The 15237-nt window shown below is 40.6% G+C and overlaps 1 protein-coding gene and 1 long non-coding RNA gene across 2 annotated transcripts; one reads left to right on the forward strand and one right to left on the reverse strand.

Moving 5' to 3' along the window:
* The first annotated feature begins 6738 nt into the window (after positions 1-6738).
* Positions 6739-14484, forward strand: pfkmb (phosphofructokinase, muscle b). The gene is made up of 22 exons (XM_023423507.2): positions 6739-6948; positions 8581-8654; positions 9054-9131; positions 9426-9615; positions 9790-9955; positions 10046-10090; positions 10416-10524; positions 10629-10724; positions 10817-10909; positions 11045-11170; positions 11342-11406; positions 11501-11564; positions 11666-11812; positions 11948-12018; positions 12166-12253; positions 12386-12538; positions 12657-12821; positions 12930-12991; positions 13066-13177; positions 13267-13366; positions 13477-13582; positions 14104-14484. The coding sequence occupies exons 1-22, from the start codon at positions 6864-6866 to the stop codon at positions 14243-14245; spliced, it is 2337 nt and encodes a 778-aa protein (XP_023279275.1). The 5' UTR covers positions 6739-6863; the 3' UTR covers positions 14246-14484.
* Positions 6778-7830, reverse strand: LOC147818114 (uncharacterized). The gene is made up of 2 exons (XR_015438312.1): positions 7759-7830; positions 6778-7042 (listed from the first exon to the last, which is right to left on the reverse strand). It is a non-coding gene; the product is annotated as an uncharacterized LOC147818114 (long non-coding RNA).
* Positions 14485-15237: the final 753 nt, after the last annotated feature.

The following is a 15237-nucleotide window of genomic DNA, read 5'->3' on the forward strand; positions in this document are numbered from 1 at the left end:
GGGGGGGGTGAGGAGGGGGTCTGAACCTCCCCCTGGTGCTGATGAAGACGAATGAGCTAACAAGACATGACGGAATTGCTTTTGCAAAGGGGGGGGCTGAATGCTGTATCGTGATATTGTGTCGAGGGCGGCTAAAGGGGCAAGTTGATTTATTGTTCCAGCAGCAGATAGCCACCGTTTTACCTCCCCTCCTGCTCTACTTATTCACAGAGACCCCTTCGGTCTTTAATTACAGCCCCCAGCCTCTTCCATTCTCTTATCCATGTCCTTATTAGAAGAGTCATACCACACATCACACATCCATGCTGGCAGAGGACAGCAGTATACATGAGACAGGGCCTGAGGGGAGGGGACTGGTGCCCCAAAATGTCACAGCCATGTTGATTTTGCATTCCATTACCACCTTATGGTCAGGAAAACAGGAAAGAAATACAGAAATGGGAGAGAGTAATGAAGCCAGCGAACTGAAGGTCAAAGGAGGAACAAGGGGAAAAAAACAAGGTATGGATGAAATCGAGGAGAGGAGGAAAATGGGCCGATTAAGATATGTACATAATGGGAAAGAGGGTAGAGGATGACAAATGGAGAAATAGAGCAATCCTCAGAGAGAGGAGGAGGGGTAAAGACATGTTAAATGGTATAGGAGGCCTGAGAGTAAGGTGGAGCCCACTGGTCCGATCTGATGAATTCATAAAAGATCTTAAAGGGAGGAAAACAGAACAATGAGAAAATGTAGAAAAGGGGTAAAATATCAGCATTAATACAGAGAGAGAAAAAAATCCAGTTTACCAATCAGCCAAATACACACTTATTGCCTCGCTGACCAGTTATAGATTAGTTTGTTTGTTCTAAAATAAATATGAATAATCTAAGTACATAACACAGGAACCTATACGCTTGCAACAATAAGTGGACAAATAGTTGTGCAGATCTACATTAGTGATTCTCTGCAGTGAAAAGGCGAGAGAAGGGGGGGGGGGGGAAAGGGGGGGGGGGGGGGGGGGGTAAGGGAGGGGGCCCAGCTCACCCCACACAATTTATCACTGCATTGCCATTCGCTCTCTGAAATATCAGCCTATTAAAACATTCATTGAGCTGATTAAACTGCAATAAAATCTAACAAAATTTGCACTGACACTTTCAGTGCATGATTTATTAGGCTGAGGCTTTGCATGTGTCTCTGCAGCTCTGATAAACACGGGGATTCGGAAAGATCAGATGCTGCTGCCACCTGTTGGCTGACAGTGAGCTGGAGGGAGCTCAGTCAGAGGTTTCAATCTGTTTTTGAAGGACAGAGAGCAGGGGAGAGCAGAATTTATACTGACATAGAGAAGAATTCACATTAAAAATCACTTTTTTAAAAAAAAAAAGAAATTCTGGTTGCTTTTTAACAGAGTGGGTTAATCTCCTGTCAGCAATGCCAGGTCAGTGTATAAAACTGTGCATTTTTATCATTTTAGCATAATAGATTTTCAGCCAAAACTTCATTTCACATCTGTAATTTGCCATACACCATTTCACATACCATCTCAAATCATTTTATTTTGCCTTGCAGGATTTGGCAATATTGAATATCAATCATATTTATAACATTTTTGGTTTGTTATGTGATTCAACGAGGAGACAAACAGGAGAGGTAGGTGACACATGAGGATGACAGAGTAGAGCTGGGATTAAAGATTAGTTTCAGCGCTGATTAATCTGCTGATTATTTTCTCCATCAATTCATTAATCGTAACATCTATACAATGTCAGAAAAATTACTGTTACAAGCCTATTTCTTTCAGCCCAAGTGGACAAATGGTCTAAACACCAAAGTATCCAGTATACTGCCGTAGAAAATTGAAAAAATCCAGTTAATATTCAATTTGGGAAGCTGGAACCAGTGATTTTGGCAGAGTCTTTGCATTAAAAATTATTTAAACAAGTCATTGATCACTAGAAACAATCAACTAATCCATTAATCAATAATCATTGTGGTTAAAACACAGAGGAGCCAGACTGAATTTGGGAATATGATCACTGTCTTATTCCTTGTTGGTTTGTTGTAGCGACCAAGATGCTCGGTCGCAGCTATCTGTTGCATCTACAGTCTGTGGCTCTACTGAGGTGTGAGAATATTTGTAATAAACACATGTTAGCAACACCTGGTGAACATATTGACTGTCGTTGTAACATATTGTTCCATACAGACAAGGGAGAGAGTGTTGAAAAGAAAGTAGTAAAGAAAGGACATTAAGAAACAGTTGTATTAAGCATTAGAAAACGGGTTCTGTAATCTATTGTTAAACATGTAGCCCTGTATTTCTAAATGTCAGAGCAGTTTCTGTATGCAAATTGAAATTACATATACTCATATGAACACCATTTTGCAATCAGTGAGAACTGTGTTACTGATCACTGACTGTATATTTCAGATAATTGGAGAAGGTGAGGGGTCAGATTGTAACAATATCCAGTCCACATTTCACTGTATTAGCTGAGGTGGAAGTGTTTTGTGTTGAACCGGTGTCATATTGATCCATATGGTTTATTACAGGCTGTGCGAGTGTTAGCACTGTCCGGGAAGACAGGAGGGGGGATTACCTGGAAATGGTGCTATTGATCGGGGGTTTGCCTCAGGAGAGAGATCCTCGTTGCTCAACCCACCGCGGATACACAGTGCTGGAGAGTATCTGCACAAACACCACCTGAGACGTGTGTTTATGACAAGCTGCCTTTTGTACACAGAGATGTAGCGGCTTTAGAGATCATTTTGCTGGTGTTAAAGGAGGGGCTGTGGAGTCATGACCTTCATAGACGACATGAGCTGATGAATCATATCAGCAGTAATTTTATTTAAGGCGTCTTTACCTTTATCATGATGTGCTTGTTTGTGTATGTTTGTGCTCTTGTACTCCTGCTTCTATCACTGTGAGGACTGATTTGAGTTCAAGGTCTTAAAGTGAGAACATTTTTGAAAATCAAGGACATTTTGGCCGGTGGAGCCTTTTTTTTATTTTTAAAATGTGGTTTGAGAGTTAGGCTTTGGTTAAGGTTAGGGTACGGTGGGACACTATGCATTCTGTCAATGAGGGTCCTCACAAAAGAATATACTGTGTGTGTGTGTGTGTGTGTGTGTGTGTGTGTGTGTGCAGGCTGCACGTGTGTCACTATTATTACAATCTCAATCTGCTCTGGCATGAAAGTCATTCCAGTGTCACGGCCATGTTGCGGCATAGCTCGCCGTCTACTGAGTGGCTGCGGCGATAATCAAGAGTGGCTTCAAAACAATGTCCCCATTTTATCTCACAGCACAGCTATGCTGTCCCATATACTCTACCTGAAAACATGAATTACACGTGATTATAAACTGATTGATCTGTATTTAGTCAGACATAGGTAGGTTTCTCTGTTTAAAGTCCTGGTAGAAATCACTGTAATAAAAGACTACAGAAATAAATCAATCAATCAAAGACTTTAACATTAAATATTTATTCATTAGAATAACAAGAATAAAATGTGCCATGGTCATAGAAATAAGCCATATCTGTCTCATAGTTCTCTTCTTTCACTTTAATGCTTCAGCTATAGGCAACTTTCATGAATTAAACAGCCAAGCTGGTTTGAGTGTATTTTTGAGTTGCATGTTTTACATGCATTATTTTCTGGATGTATAGATTAGTGTCCAATTTAATCGATATTCACTTGTACTATGTATTTCCTAATTTTTTGGGTAGATGAAACCTAAACCTCTTTGAAACCTAAATCCTTCATTTTGTCTATGCACAAAAACATTGTATCTGATTACCTGCCATGTATCAGCAATGAAGGTCATTACTCCACAATGAAGGAGTGGTATCAAAGCTATTAATACAGATGAGATGTAGGATAGTTCCCCAACAAGAGCATGAGGATGTGGTACCCGGCCGTCCTCTCAGCCCAGTGTTTTCTCTCTGTCGCGCTGTTGGCCTGTCTGCTGCTCTGGCTCAGAAAGAAAGGTCAAGGTATGCATATGGTGTGGATATTTGTGTCTTTGTGTGTTTGTGATGGGCCTCTTCTTTCTGTCTCTGTTTCAGTCAGCACACTTTTTAATTTTGATTTTTTTAAATGTTAAATGTTAAAAGAGGAATGGTGCACACGTTGCATTTTCCTGACTGTTGCTTTTGGAAAGTTTGACACGTAATAGTTTGTAAATTGTCATGTACATTTACTTTCCAGGTAATAAATACACAAGCATGACATGTTTTGACGTGTTCAGTTGTAGGGATGACTGTGCAGTTTCCCAGTAATGGCGGTGAAGAAGGGGAGGGGTTTCTGTGTGTTTTATAGATAGCAGGTCTGTGTCTGCATTCAGACAACTCTACTGTCACACTGATTCTTTCCTTTCATCTGTCATCAACTTCTACAGCCATCAATATCCATCACAAATGTTCTATTAATATTGAACTCAGGACATTTTGTTGCTTCACATGCCTGTTGTAATTCTAACTCAATATGCAGAGAAAATACAAGCATGGCTGCAATGTTGGTACTTAAATTAAGTCAGCTGTGTTGGCAGTGATTGAACAAAGAGTTTAATATTCACAAAACCCTTCCAGACACACACACACACACACACACACACACACACACACACACACACACATACACACACACACACATATACCCATAACCACATCTAGGTGTAGTACCCTGTTATATCTACTCATCTGATTCTTAATTCTAGACATGAACAGCAGACTGATGAGATATAATGTGTTTGCAAGTGGAAGAGGAGACAATTAAAAATGAGAGATAACTTATGTTTTGTGTCAAGGGGGCGTGTGGGGTTTGAATTTCTTCAAACAAAAATGAAAAAAATGGAAATGAGAATTATGGACTTTATGAGTGGGGTCCATCAATTAATACTCAATAGTTACTAGTTTTATCTACTTGCAAGAAATATGACATCGGTGTGTACTGAACTGCATATATCGGATTTGCTGAAAAGTATGCTATTTCTTTTTCTTGATAAAGTAATTTGTGCAAATTACATGTATGCGTTTTTGCCTCAGTCACCAGTCTATCAACTGCAGCTCAGAGCAAAAGACAAGATAAAGCTAGAGGGAGTAATTTAACCTGCAATGTACAGATAGACGGTGTTGTATGGCAATCACGAATGCTTTCACTAACAACATGGATAGGAGAGAAAATACTGAGGAATAATGCTTGAGCGGCTTGTCTTCTGTAGAAAAGGTCTATCATGTGAGTGAGAATCTGCCTTGTACACTGGAGTGAATTACGGAGCTTGTTTGCTACAACAACAGCTGATGATTTAACTGTAAAGTAAAACACAGTACAGCTGGATCAAAGCTTGGGTAATGTGCTATCGTTCTCCCTCCTCAGGTGGTGATGACCTCTCAGCATCTGAATGTGAAAGCAAGACATCCTCGAGCTCTGACCCAGCAGGGCATGCTGGTAAGCCAGTCTGCAATCAAAGGACTGTCATTATCAGTTTGAATTTATAGAGAGCTCCTATTAAGACAGCGGCAAATGAAGACCTATAGGACTTGGTTTCATAGATGATCTTCATCATTATGTACTGAATAAAGGTGACAGAAGGCACATCTATATCTGCTGCTGTACAGATTTGATTTGTACCTGTAGGTTTTGCTGTCTAATATACAGTAAATAGGGATATGATAGCCACAACCCTGAATCACAGTGGATGCCCATCAACAACAAAACATACTTTAATGTTAAAACATAAAACAAATGGAACATAATTAAGTGAAGCTATAAAACATACAATGAATTTAATGGAATAATGTAACAATGAATATCAACTAATCACACCCTTCATTAAAAACATCTAAACCACTGGTGTGATCAGTGTTTGTGTTTTTTTTTTATACATAAACTCCAAAGCCCTGTTTCCCCGGGGTCCACCACATGCACAGACACACCACCTTGAACTGAGGCCACCTGTGTGACAAATGTCGATATTCGGACAAAACTATAATATGAATAACTACAGAGAAATATTGGTTATTTAAAAGTAAATTTATTAGTTATTTAAAAGTAAATTTTGCTTGCACTTAATATTCAGAGAGCGGAAAGGTGAATTTAAAAAAAAACTATGGCATACCTTTAAATTGTTAAGAGCAGGATACTTTTGTGTAATGAATGCACCTGCTGCAGTTTGCAAGAGAAGTCCTCTAAAATGCATTTTACAGCAAGACAGAGACCCCAAACATGCAGTAAAGGTTAAGCTAAACAGGGACAGCATAAAAACAACCATATGAATGTCCTAGAGTGGTCAGGGTCCAGACTTCAATCTGGAACCAATCCATAATTTATGGCCAAAGTTTAAAAAGAAAATGTTGTTCAGTCAGTCTCCATGCAACCTGACAGAGCTGAGGCAGTTTTACTAAAAATTGGATAAAAAATTCCAGGTGTGCAAAGTGATGCAGCTAGTTACTTAGTGTATTGAAATGAATTTAGATCAGTTTGAATATATTTGTATTTGTGAGATTTCACTTGTGTATTTTTGTGCTGATAAATGTGAAAAAAGTACGTCAACTGTGATCCAGTGTTGTAACAGAATAAAATGTGCAAAACTATAAACTGGGTGGAAGATTACGGGAGTTGAATACTTTTAATAGGCACTGAGTGTGTGTGTGTGTGTGTGTGTGCATCTAAATGTGTTTGGACAACTATGTGTGCCTTGTTGTCTGCCAAGCGGGGAGTTAATCTGTGCACCCTTGCAACTGCTATTACTTTCCATTACAGGCAGGCTGAGTTAGAGGTGAGAGGCTACTTGTGCTCCACACAGTAAAGCAGGGTAGCAGGGATTTTTCACTCAAGGCCTCTTTCTCTCAGGCAGCTTCAGCTCCAGGACCATGGCACAAACGGCCACCGTCAACCACACCAAGATGGGAGAGGGTCGGGCAATTGCTGTGTTAACCTCGGGAGGCGATGCCCAGGGTAAGTGGAGGATTTCCAGGGTGGTATGTGAGTGTGGAGTGCCAAGGCTGGACTTGTCTGCTGCTTGTTTGCCTCAGCAGGTGGTTGAGAGGATCTGATGAGTGGGAAGTCAGCAATTAGTAAACCCATGACAGGGTTAAATGACAAATAAAGATGTATCTGAATTGTAAAATGAATCAAATACCTATTAAGAGTCCAAATTTTGATGCCTCTTGAATAGTTAGTGGTTGCTTTAGACACGCACTGTAGCTTACACAGAGATCCATACTGTGGGTGTATCATTTGCCTTTTGACATTATTAACAGCTTAAAATTGTTTCTAAGTATTATACAATCTGTACTAACAGTTTTATGTTTTAACAGATTTAAAAAAAAAAAAAAAAGTCTAGACCTTTCTTGCCACATTCATGACAGCATCTTCCTTTTATACCATCTCATAATATTTCATTACTGATGATAACACTTTAATGATTTCTCTACTAGAACAGTTATCTAGCGATCTCTCTCATAGCTTTTCTCATAGCATAACTTGTGGAATAGGGCAGCCTGAACTCTGTAGTTCAAAGCTGCTATAGGACCACAGAGTGAGACAGATGCTCCTCTGACCTTTAGCTTGATGAGGAATATCTTCACTGTGACCTTTAGGAAGTGTGTCAGTGACCCCACGCAACGCTGTAGTGTGAGTGTGTGAGACTACCCATGCCTGTTTTACCTTACTGAACTTTATAAGACCTTAGCAGAAGTGTGTAAATTCAAAACTGCAAAACTCACCATTCTTCTTTCTCACTCATAATCCTCATTACAGGCTTACCTTCTTAGTCATCCTCATATGCTTTAGTCCAACTTTCTACCTCCTTTCCATCCTCGTGTCTCTCCAACACTGTATCTGTTGTGAGGGCTAATTTTAGAGGCATGACCTTTCTGTCATGTGTTTGTAAAGTGGTGAGGTAGTGAGTCAGAGGGCCGTCCTATTCTACCTTTCTCTCTTCTCCTCCTTTACACTGTAAGTGGAGATGCTCTTGGCGCCTCTAAAGTTAATTTATCCACATCTTGTCCTTTAAGCAACCCCCACAGTGTTCAGAAAACAGGCAGAGGCCTTTCCTGCACTACAAGATTTGCTGTATCCCTGAAAATCTAACTGTGACTAACATTGACAGTACAGTCGAATAAAATGGAACTATAATATGGTTTTATCATCTGTCTTTACTTTAAGCTTATGTTGTTGTTGCACCCATCTGGTGTTCAGCAGCCGCAGCAGCAGCAGGTTAAGGTAAAGTCTAAAGTAAGAAATGCTAATATTAGTCAATGAGCATGAGTCATCCAACATCCATTCAACATGTCATTAAGCAAATTGGAGGCTAAGAAGAACTATCAAAATATCCCACTCAAACTACCATGTTAACATGTTTTTACTATATACATTTACAAATATACATAAAATATACATTTGACAAAAAAAAATAGTAACCGAATATAGAGCATAAACTACTAAATTACAGTCACAATAATAACTGTATTTTTTCCCACCATCATTTTCTCATTATTCCATTCAGTCATTGTTTCCATTGTTTGTGTGTGAGAGCAATCGCAAGGTTTTCATACAAGCTAATATGCTCACACATTGTGCCCACAGGTATGAATGCAGCTGTAAGGGCCACAGTTCGAGTTGGACTTTACACAGGAGCCAAGGTGTATTTTGTCTATGAGGTGAATACTGCTTTTTTAATCTTATTCATCTTTTAATGTATACAATATCAAACAAATACAGGTTGTGAAAAACGCTAGTACTATTTTCAAATTGTTCATATTTGTCTGTTTATCAGTCCAAAGCAAAACAGTTATTTCATTTACAATGACATGAACCACAAATGATCAGAACTGAGAAGCTGGTACCAGTAAATGAGAAATTTCTTAAACAGCTAATTTACTTTTCATTGATGAATCATTCATTATTCAATTGCCTAACACCAGCAAATACCACTATAATAAACAAAACACTTGTTGGACTGAAAGAGCAGCATATGCCAGAGTAAAAATATGCCTTCTTCCCAGCAATGAGCCCTTTCCAAGGGGGTGATATTGTGTTGTGTGTTTGTCTGTTCACAGGGTTACCAGGGTCTGGTGGATGGAGGTGACAATATCCGCCCTGCTACTTGGGAGAGTGTGTCAATGATGCTGCAGCTGGTGAGAACAAGCATGAGGAAGTAAACGCATATTTATCTGCATGTTTGTTACGTCTACCCTTTCACAGTCACAGCTAGGTCCCTTTTTGTGAGTGGGATGGAGGATGTGTGTAACTCTGGCAACTCTTTAGCCTCCACTGGACAGTTCCATAGGTCAAATGGTCATCTAAATGCCAAGGTTCATTAAATAGCAAGACTTGTTGGACCTTTGACATGAGTGCTAAGGTTTCAGATGATCTTACCCCCGTCCTTATCCGCCCTAGTGATTCTTGTCTCCCCCCTTGCCTGACATCAGGGTGGTACTGTGATTGGTAGTGCTCGCTGCCAGGATTTCCGCACCAAGGAGGGACGCACCAAGGCTGCCTTAAACTTAGTCAAGCTGGGCATCACCAACCTGTGTGTGATTGGAGGCGATGGCAGTCTGACCGGTGCTAACCAGTTCAGAACAGAGTGGAGTGAGCTGCTGGTAGACCTGGTTAAAACTGGTGAGAGTCATGGCCATAAAACACACTGTTCTAAACAACACAACCTACATGTGAAATGACTCTTATATACTCCTGCTATCCCACAATAATGTTATGGTACAATTTACCGCACTTATTTAACAATCTTGGTGAAATGGTGTGTCTGAGACTGCTGCCATTTTAATCTTTACTCAGGTAAGATCACAGCCAATGAGGCCAAGTGTTCCTCTCACCTCAATATCGTTGGCATGGTGGGCTCCATTGACAATGACTTCTGTGGCACTGACATGACCATTGGCACAGACTCTGCCCTGCATCGCATCATGGAGATAGTGGATGCCATCACCACCACAGCACAGAGGTATATGTTTACTAAATTCAGATGAAGGTATGAAGGACAAAACTGCTAAATCATTTAGAGACTGTTAACTTAAAACATGTCATTCTGCAGTCACCAGAGGACTTTCATCCTGGAGGTAATGGGCAGACACTGTGGGTGAGTACATACAAGTTGTTTATGTGGAGTCACAAAATATGGCACAGTAACTGGGTAGTTGTGCCTACAGTACAGTGGCTAAATGTGTAAACTGCTGGTTATGCACTACATATAAAAATATTAACTTTCTAAGGATGAAATAGTAAATCTTAACTTACTACACTGAAATCTCAAGTAAAAGTCATCAGTCAAAGGCGGTCATGCTAGCAGCTCGGTGAGGCTGTACTTCGACACAGCGATGCTTTGAGCTAAATGCTAACATCAGCATGCTCATAAGGACAATGCTAACATGCTGTTGTTTAGCAGGTATTACTTTTTCCTACAGTTACCTGGCTTTAGTGACAGCTCTGGCCTGTGGTGCTGACTGGGTGTTCATCCCAGAGATGCCCCCAGAAGATGGATGGGAGGAGCATCTGTGCAGAAGACTGACAGAGGTGCATGTCTTGTCCCCCATCATCTTCCATGACTAGTTTAGATTTTAATCTCACTTTTAAAAAGTCCACTTGTTGATCTTAAAGCTTTTCTCTGTCCCTCTCAGCAAAGAGGTCGTGGCTCCCGTCTGAATATTATCATTGTTGCAGAGGGAGCGATGGACCGCTCTGGTAAACCTATCTCCTGTGACAATGTCAAACAGGTCAGTAATGAGAGTACTCCAACAAAACCAGCATAGATAAATAGGCTCTAGTAATGTTAGGCAAACTGCTCATATATTATTTGTCTGTCCAGCTGATATCAAAGAAGCTAGGCTTCGACACTCGCACCACCATCTTGGGCCATGTACAGAGAGGTGGAACTCCCTCTGCCTTTGACAGGATCCTGGTAATAACTAATTTTCCTCATATGTGAACTTTTAAAATAATCACCGATTGTTCCAATCTCTGTTCAGCAAAGTGAATAAACACACATGTATCAGCTTCTCTGAACACCTGCCTGCTCTCTCATATCATGATTCAGGCGAGCAGGATGGGTGTAGAGGCTGTGATGGCTCTGCTGGAGGCCACACCAGAAACACCTGCTTGTGTGGTCAGCTTGTCTGGTAATATGGCCGTTAGGCTGCCTCTCATGGAGTGTGTCCAAGTGGTGAGTCAAATATTTTCCGTACTGTATAGTGTATACAAAACAAATCCTAGTTCTTTAGTTTATACAAAGTGAATGAAACAAGTGCTAAAAAGCTATGTGTTCAATATTTTGCTTAATTTTCTGACTAAATTCTCAGTTGCCTCTTTGCCTTTTCATCTTCTTCCACATCAGACTAAAGATGTCACCACAGCCATGGCCGAAGGGAGGTTTGACGATGCTGTGAAGCTCAGGGGAAAGTGAGGCATGCACTTTCATGTTATCCATTCAGAATTCTCAAGTGTTGTATTGAGTTTCAAATGTCTGTACATTTCTGCTAATTTTTGACAATAGGAGCTTTGAGAACAACTGGAACACTTACAAAATGCTGGCTCATGTGCGCCCCCCAGATACAAAGGTCAGGAACTACAGTTGTAGTGTGTACACTAACTGACTCTCATTCATTAAGTCTCTGTGGAAAATACATTTGTTCCGACAAATGTCTCTTGCCCATGCCAGAGTAATATCAACATTGCCATAATTAATGTGGGAGCTCCGTGTGCTGGGATGAATGCTGCCGTCCGTTCAGCTGTCAGGATCGGGCTTCTCCAGGGCCACCAGATGTTGGCAGTGCATGACGGCTTCGACGGCTTGGCTCATGGACTGGTAAATTCTAGTTACAGACAAAAATCAAACAAGAAAGCCTTTACTATCATGGCAGTGAATCAGCTTTACCCTTGTCAGTGTGTAGCCTACATAAATGAAAGAGGCTGATAAAGCACACACTCTGTCTCTGCACAGATTGAGTCCATTGGTTGGTCTGGAGTGGCAGGCTGGACTGGAAAAGGGGGCTCCATACTGGGAACTAAGAGGTGAGATGCTTCAACAGACCACTTGGTGCAGTAATGATGGCACGTTTCAATGTTTTTAAATGTACAATGAGTTGTACCGGCAGTGTTAATTTCAACTTAACATGGGGCAGGTGTAATCTACTATGATTTTTTTCCCCTTTTATAAAGATCCCTGCCACATGAGTTCATGGAGGAGATCAGCCTGACCATCACTAAGTTCAACATTCATTCTCTAGTCATTATCGGAGGTTTTGAGGTGAGCAGCTAGAATATGGAGGTTTTGCTGGTGTATTGACATCATACCTTAACATAAGTACAAAATGCAACACGTAGCCTAAATGATGGTGAAAGTCACTTTTACTAATTTTGTCCTTCGTGTCTTCATCAGGCATATGTTGGAGGGCTGGAGATAGTGCAAGCTAGAGAGAAGTACGAGGAACTTTGCATTCCCCTTGTTGTTATTCCTGCTACTGTCTCCAACAATGTTCCTGGATCTGACTTCAGTGTTGGCGCTGACACTGCCCTTAACACCATAACCATGGTAAAATTTTTATAGTACACAAAAATACTTCAACCCCAGGTAATTCAAAGTCAAAATCCTATACTCACTACGGTATATTATTCTTCTCTCTTTTTCCTTATCTCTTCCTCCTTTTCAGACATGCGACAGGATCAAACAATCTGCCGCTGGCACCAAGAGGAGAGTGTTTATTGTTGAGACTATGGGAGGATACTGCGGCTACCTGGCAACCATGGCCGGCTTGGCATCTGGAGCTGATGCTGCCTACATCTATGAGGAGCATTTCAACATTCACGAACTTGAGGTCTGAGCTTATGATTGTATAAAAGACAGGAGGCTGAGTGATGACATACAGTACATCGCTGAGGGGTGGATGATTGGATCGGTGGTCTGATAGCTGATTTGTTTGTAGATGAATGTGGAACATCTGGTGGAGAAGATGAAGACCACAGTGAAGAGAGGACTGATTCTGAGGTTTGTGGGAATTTCATTTCAACACTCTGTAGCTCAGGGTTCAGATCTCATCCAGTATTCTTCTTGTGTTTCAGAAATGAGAAAAGCAATGCAAACTATACCACAGATTTTATCTTCAACCTGTACTCAGAGGAGGGCAAGGGTGTGTTTGACTGCAGGAAGAATGTACTTGGACATATGCAACAGGTGTGTGCAAATGTTCTGTTTGTTGTGTAACAGACTCATTACTTGCCACCCAATTCAATACCATAAATATTATTTTCCTTCATTATTAGGGCGGAACACCCACTCCTTTTGACAGGAATTTTGGCACAAAGATGGGCATCAAGTCTGTCCTTTGGTTGACTGACAAGCTGAAGGAATGCTACAGACACGGTGAGGATATGACCTCGCTAAAAACACAAAATGTTGTACACTTCTGCTGAGCTGACCTCCTGTGATCCCTGAACTGATGTATAGTTTTTTTGTTCATCTCAAACCTCCAGGTCGCATATTTGCCAACTCTCCAGATACAGCCTGTGTGCTGGGCATGAAGAAGAGATCTTTGATCTTCCGGCCTTTGGAAGAACTTAAAGATGAGACTGACTTTGAGTAAGACTTAGTTTTTATCCCTTCAGTTTGTTCTCTCTTCAGTTATTCTCCTCTCCACTGTTTTGTATTTAACTCTGCGGCCACATTAAAGCTTTGAGCAATATTTTTTACATCAAGATAAAACCTTATGAGTCCGACCCTAATGAAAGTCAACACCCCACTTTGCAGCTGAAGCTTTCAGTCCATTGTTTTCTTTTACCAAACTGATACAACCAAAAAAGAAACAGTTGATACTAAACCATGGCCAAGTGTACGCAAAATGATGAAAACATGAATAAAATTATACTTAGATTTGACAGGTAGAAAACTATATGCCCATCGTGGTCTGGTCGTACTACGTGTGCAGATATTATGCACATACTATTTGTTAATATGTTAGTTATAAAGCTTTAGGTTAATGCTTTGGAGACTTGCTGTTCACACAGTGGACATATTGGACATATTTAAAATATTTTAGAAAAGTCATTTTGCTCGTTTCTACTTTCCTCCTCACACTGACATGTACTTTCTATTCCCTGCAGTCATCGTATTCCAATGACACAGTGGTGGTTAAGGCTGAGGCCCATCCTGAAAATCCTGGCCAAGTACACTATCGACTTGGACACCTCCGAAAAGGCTGCGATGGAACATGTCATCAAGAAGAGAGGCCTAGTTCATAAGTAGCCCTCTATGTGATTCTTCTTAGCACCAGGAACTGACATGACCTGATTGTCTTCTTTTTGAAGCACTTCGTAAACTCTGTCTCTCAAAAGTAAAATATAAATAAAGACAGTAATCACCAACACAGAAAGCAAGTCTCACAATACACACTTAACAGTCACACGGGTATTTGTATTTGCTATGTTAGAGCTGTCTCCCATCATAGAAGCTCTCTTCCCATTAAAATTGTGGTTTGGATCTGTTTTGTGCACTCTGCCTCTACTTTGTCGTAGTTTGTTATCTAAAAATGCCAAACACCACTGATAATAATGCTACAACCAGCAGCCCCAAATGACGATGAAAAGTTTCAACTTGATTGTTGAAACACAGCTGAACTGCAGTGGGTCAAGTGGGGAACTGTGGACGTGTGCCCTCGGACGGATATGTTCAAACCAAACATTTTTATGAATTATTCACAGATTAAAAAAATAATTATATAAAAATCTCTTTCCATGGCCTCCATTCCATTCTGCAATTTCCCATACTTCCTCAATCTGAGTGGTGTTCCCAAGTTATTGTAATGAGGAAAGATGGGGAACAGAATGGTTTTAAATTATCAGTGGAAAAAACTAAAATGATGTTTCTCACAAATAGGAAAGTAAGGGCAGGAATTAGTCTGAAGTTATATGGAAATAATCTAGAGGGAGTTAGTCATTAATGTTATGCGGTGTCTGATGGGGCTAGAATGGAGAAACTATGTTGGATCATTGAAATATATATCATTCTTATCAGGGCAAGAATAGATTATAGTTACAGCTCAGCAGGCAAGTCTGTGCTATCACACCAGGATGTTATTCAGGCTTGTGCTCTGAGGATTTGCTTAGGGGCAGTGGAAATGGCACCAGTGTGTGCTTTACAAGTTGAGGCAGGAGAGATGCCACTGTGGCTCCATCGGAAACAGCTGATGGCCAATTACTGGATAATAGAAGGGGACACAAAGAAAGTCATCCGACTAA

This window comes from Seriola lalandi, unplaced genomic scaffold (assembly GCF_002814215.2).
Source record: "Seriola lalandi dorsalis isolate HSWRI2012SDOR001 ecotype SW California unplaced genomic scaffold, Sedor1 jcf7180002054692, whole genome shotgun sequence".
Lineage (NCBI taxonomy): Eukaryota > Metazoa > Chordata > Actinopteri > Carangiformes > Carangidae > Seriola > Seriola lalandi.

Bases quoted from the DNA above. Each gene is read 5' to 3' on its own strand.
- pfkmb (XM_023423507.2), top strand. From the start codon at position 6,864: ATGGCACAAACGGCCACCGTCAACCACACCAAGATGGGAGAGGGTCGG. The intron at 11,407-11,500 runs GTGAGGCATGCA...TTTTGACAATAG, and splicing joins GCTGTGAAGCTCAGGGGAAA to GAGCTTTGAGAACAACTGGA. The intron at 11,813-11,947 runs GTAAATTCTAGT...GTCTCTGCACAG, and splicing joins ACGGCTTGGCTCATGGACTG to ATTGAGTCCATTGGTTGGTC.